Here is a 2,590-nt window from a genome sequence, read left to right as displayed (position 1 = left end):
GAGCGTGTTTGGTGTGACGGGGATTCGAACCCGCGACCCGCAGATTGCAAGTCGAGCGCCCTAACCACCTGGCAATGCCGGGCCATGTGGTAAAGAGAGAGAGTTGCCCTAGATGTAATTCAATTTAATAATCGTTATGGTTTTATTGGGTGTGATAAAAAGAGAGTCACACTAGATAAGAACTCAACTTGATATTCGTTACAGCTTTACAGTGTCTGATAACGACAGAGTTACACTATGTAAGAACTCATTCCGATACCCGTTACAGTTCTATAGAGTCTCATAAACAAAGAGTTACACGAGGTAAGAATGTAGTTTGATATTCGTCACGGTTTTAGAATGTCTGATCAAGTAAGTGACAATAGACAAGAACTTAGTTTGTTATTCTTTTTCATCAATACTGTTTTTCCACACTTCATTCTCCTGTGTCAATCTATCTGCTTTCACTCGGAATACGTGTATTTACCGGTGTGTCCAAAATTTTCAATACAGCGTATGGAAAACAAATCTTAAAAGAAAGTATTTGCTCCCACAAAAACATTCATTACTCTACTACAATATATGAAACATGATACTCAATCTTACGTCATTTTTCAAGATATTGTAACCCATTACTTTCTGTTGAAACCAATGCAAACTATTGTATATCACATTTTTTTTTATTTGGAGCTAGGCTTACCTTTTACCATGCTTCTTACATATTAATTGAATCATGCTTAGCTTGAAAGCTAAACGTCCTTACTTAGTGCATTTTATTTAAATATAACCTAAACTTTTCACATGTAAAACAATATAAAAAAGATACTGATGTAAAACCATGAAAATGAAAAATAATCTTGATAATATATAGTACTTACTTATGCATTCCTAAGTTCCTAGCTCACTAATAACGCCCTCTTAGTATATTTCAAATGCCTGTGTTTTATTAGACTGTTTTCAAACTAACTTTAATTCCAACAGTTTTCTTTCTTACTCGTTAAATCTCAAACATAAGAAATAAAATATAAATTACATTTACCTAGAATTAGTTTCTACGGTGTCAGCTACAAGTGAAATATCAAAAGTAAATAAATAAGCCAACCAACTCGTTTATTCCATATCTATCTATATAGACCCTTGTAGTTGTATTTCTTTGATAATCAGAAAATCTGAAAAAATAAACAACACAACAACCAATACGTTTTGAAAAATGTGGTCTTCCCCTCACTTTCCATCCTCAAAATAAATATTACACAAGACTTACACATTTCACAAAAATTATTGTCATTCAGGCTACATCCAGGTCAGAAGTGCAATGTCATAAATAATTTCTTCCATCTGCATGCTGCTCAAACCAATGTCATAAATCACCTCTTCCATTTGTATGCTGCTCAAACCAATGTCATAAATCATCCCTTTCCATCTGCATGCTGCTCAAACCAATGATCTATTACGTGGCTATTAAGTTTCTAACAATTAACACTTGTCTCCAAACACGCTCAATGTTGTTCTTTTAAATTTTCCTGATTACAATATATTTTCATCGCTCAAATTCACGTTTTAGTGAAGAAAGAAAATTTAAAATCAAATAAGCTGTACGCTTATGTTGTTCATTAATCCAAATGACTGCTTCTAGAGGGAGTTGAAGACTAGCTATAATACAAGAATTTGGATTGCATTTATGAATGTGGTGAAAATCAGTTTTTCTCTATATTACTCACTTTCATTTTCTTCAAGGAAAATTATCAGAAATTTAATACAAAGCTGAAATATAGATGTTAAGTATTTAGTGAATCTGTTGTAAATATGGCGATGTAAATGAATCTCTGGTTTAATTTTATTTACATTTGATTTATTTTGATACTCACTTGTCATCAATTAGAAACAGGTCTCCCTCAGAATCAATACACTTGCCCCTCCAAGAGAAAGTGTCACCCTCTATCCTAATTGGTGGTTCAAGGCCTTTTTGAAACCACAGGCCCGTCCATTTGGCGGGAAACTGACAACCATAACATGCTGTAATCGGAAAAAAAGAAAGTCATATTACTTGCTTATCTATGACAATGTAAAATAATAAATTCTGAGAATAATAAAAAAAAACAAGGACCCAGTATTTTATTTTATTCTTTATTTTTTGTACAGAAAAAACGTTTAGCTGTAACAAAAGCCATTCTTTTTTGTTGGTGGTGTTGTTTGTTTGAGCAGCATACAGATGGAAGAGGTGATATGTGGTATGCATTGAGAGGGATCGGAGAAAATAATAAATTGAAAAATATAATGGATACACTGTTTCAATACCAATTAGCTATAGCAAGAATAATAACGTTCATTCTAATTTAATAGTACCCGCGTCACAAGAGAATGACTCTTCAAGAGGCCATTAACAGAATGACTTTGGTGGTGGTTTAAACTCGTAATAGACTATATATGGCTATAAGGAAACTAGTACTGCTGTCTTGTTGTCTTCTTTCTTGTAAATAGTTCTGAAGTAGGGATGGCTATGAGGAAATTAGTGCTGCCACCTGGTTGTCTTCTTTCTGGTAAATAGTTCTGAAGTGGGGATGGCTATAAGGAAATTAGTGCTGCCACCTCGTTGTCTTCTTTCTGGTAA

General features: G+C 33.6%; 1 protein-coding gene across 1 annotated transcript in view; it reads right to left on the bottom strand.

The window, feature by feature from the left end:
• Nucleotides 1-2,011, bottom strand: part of LOC106470045 — a gene marked incomplete at its 5' end in the record, with an annotated part of 68,323 nt that extends 66,312 nt beyond the window's left edge. Inside the window, one exon of the mRNA XM_013930568.2 lies at nucleotides 1,848-2,011. Coding sequence (XP_013786022.2) covers nucleotides 1,848-2,011 — 164 coding nt within the window. The remainder of the gene's footprint in view (nucleotides 1-1,847) is intronic.
• Nucleotides 2,012-2,590: the final 579 nt, after the last annotated feature.

The sequence above is a fragment of the Limulus polyphemus genome, unplaced genomic scaffold, assembly GCF_000517525.1.
Source record: "Limulus polyphemus unplaced genomic scaffold, Limulus_polyphemus-2.1.2 Scaffold3788, whole genome shotgun sequence".
Lineage (NCBI taxonomy): Eukaryota > Metazoa > Arthropoda > Merostomata > Xiphosura > Limulidae > Limulus > Limulus polyphemus.
This window is presented reverse-complemented; position numbering and strand designations above follow the sequence as displayed.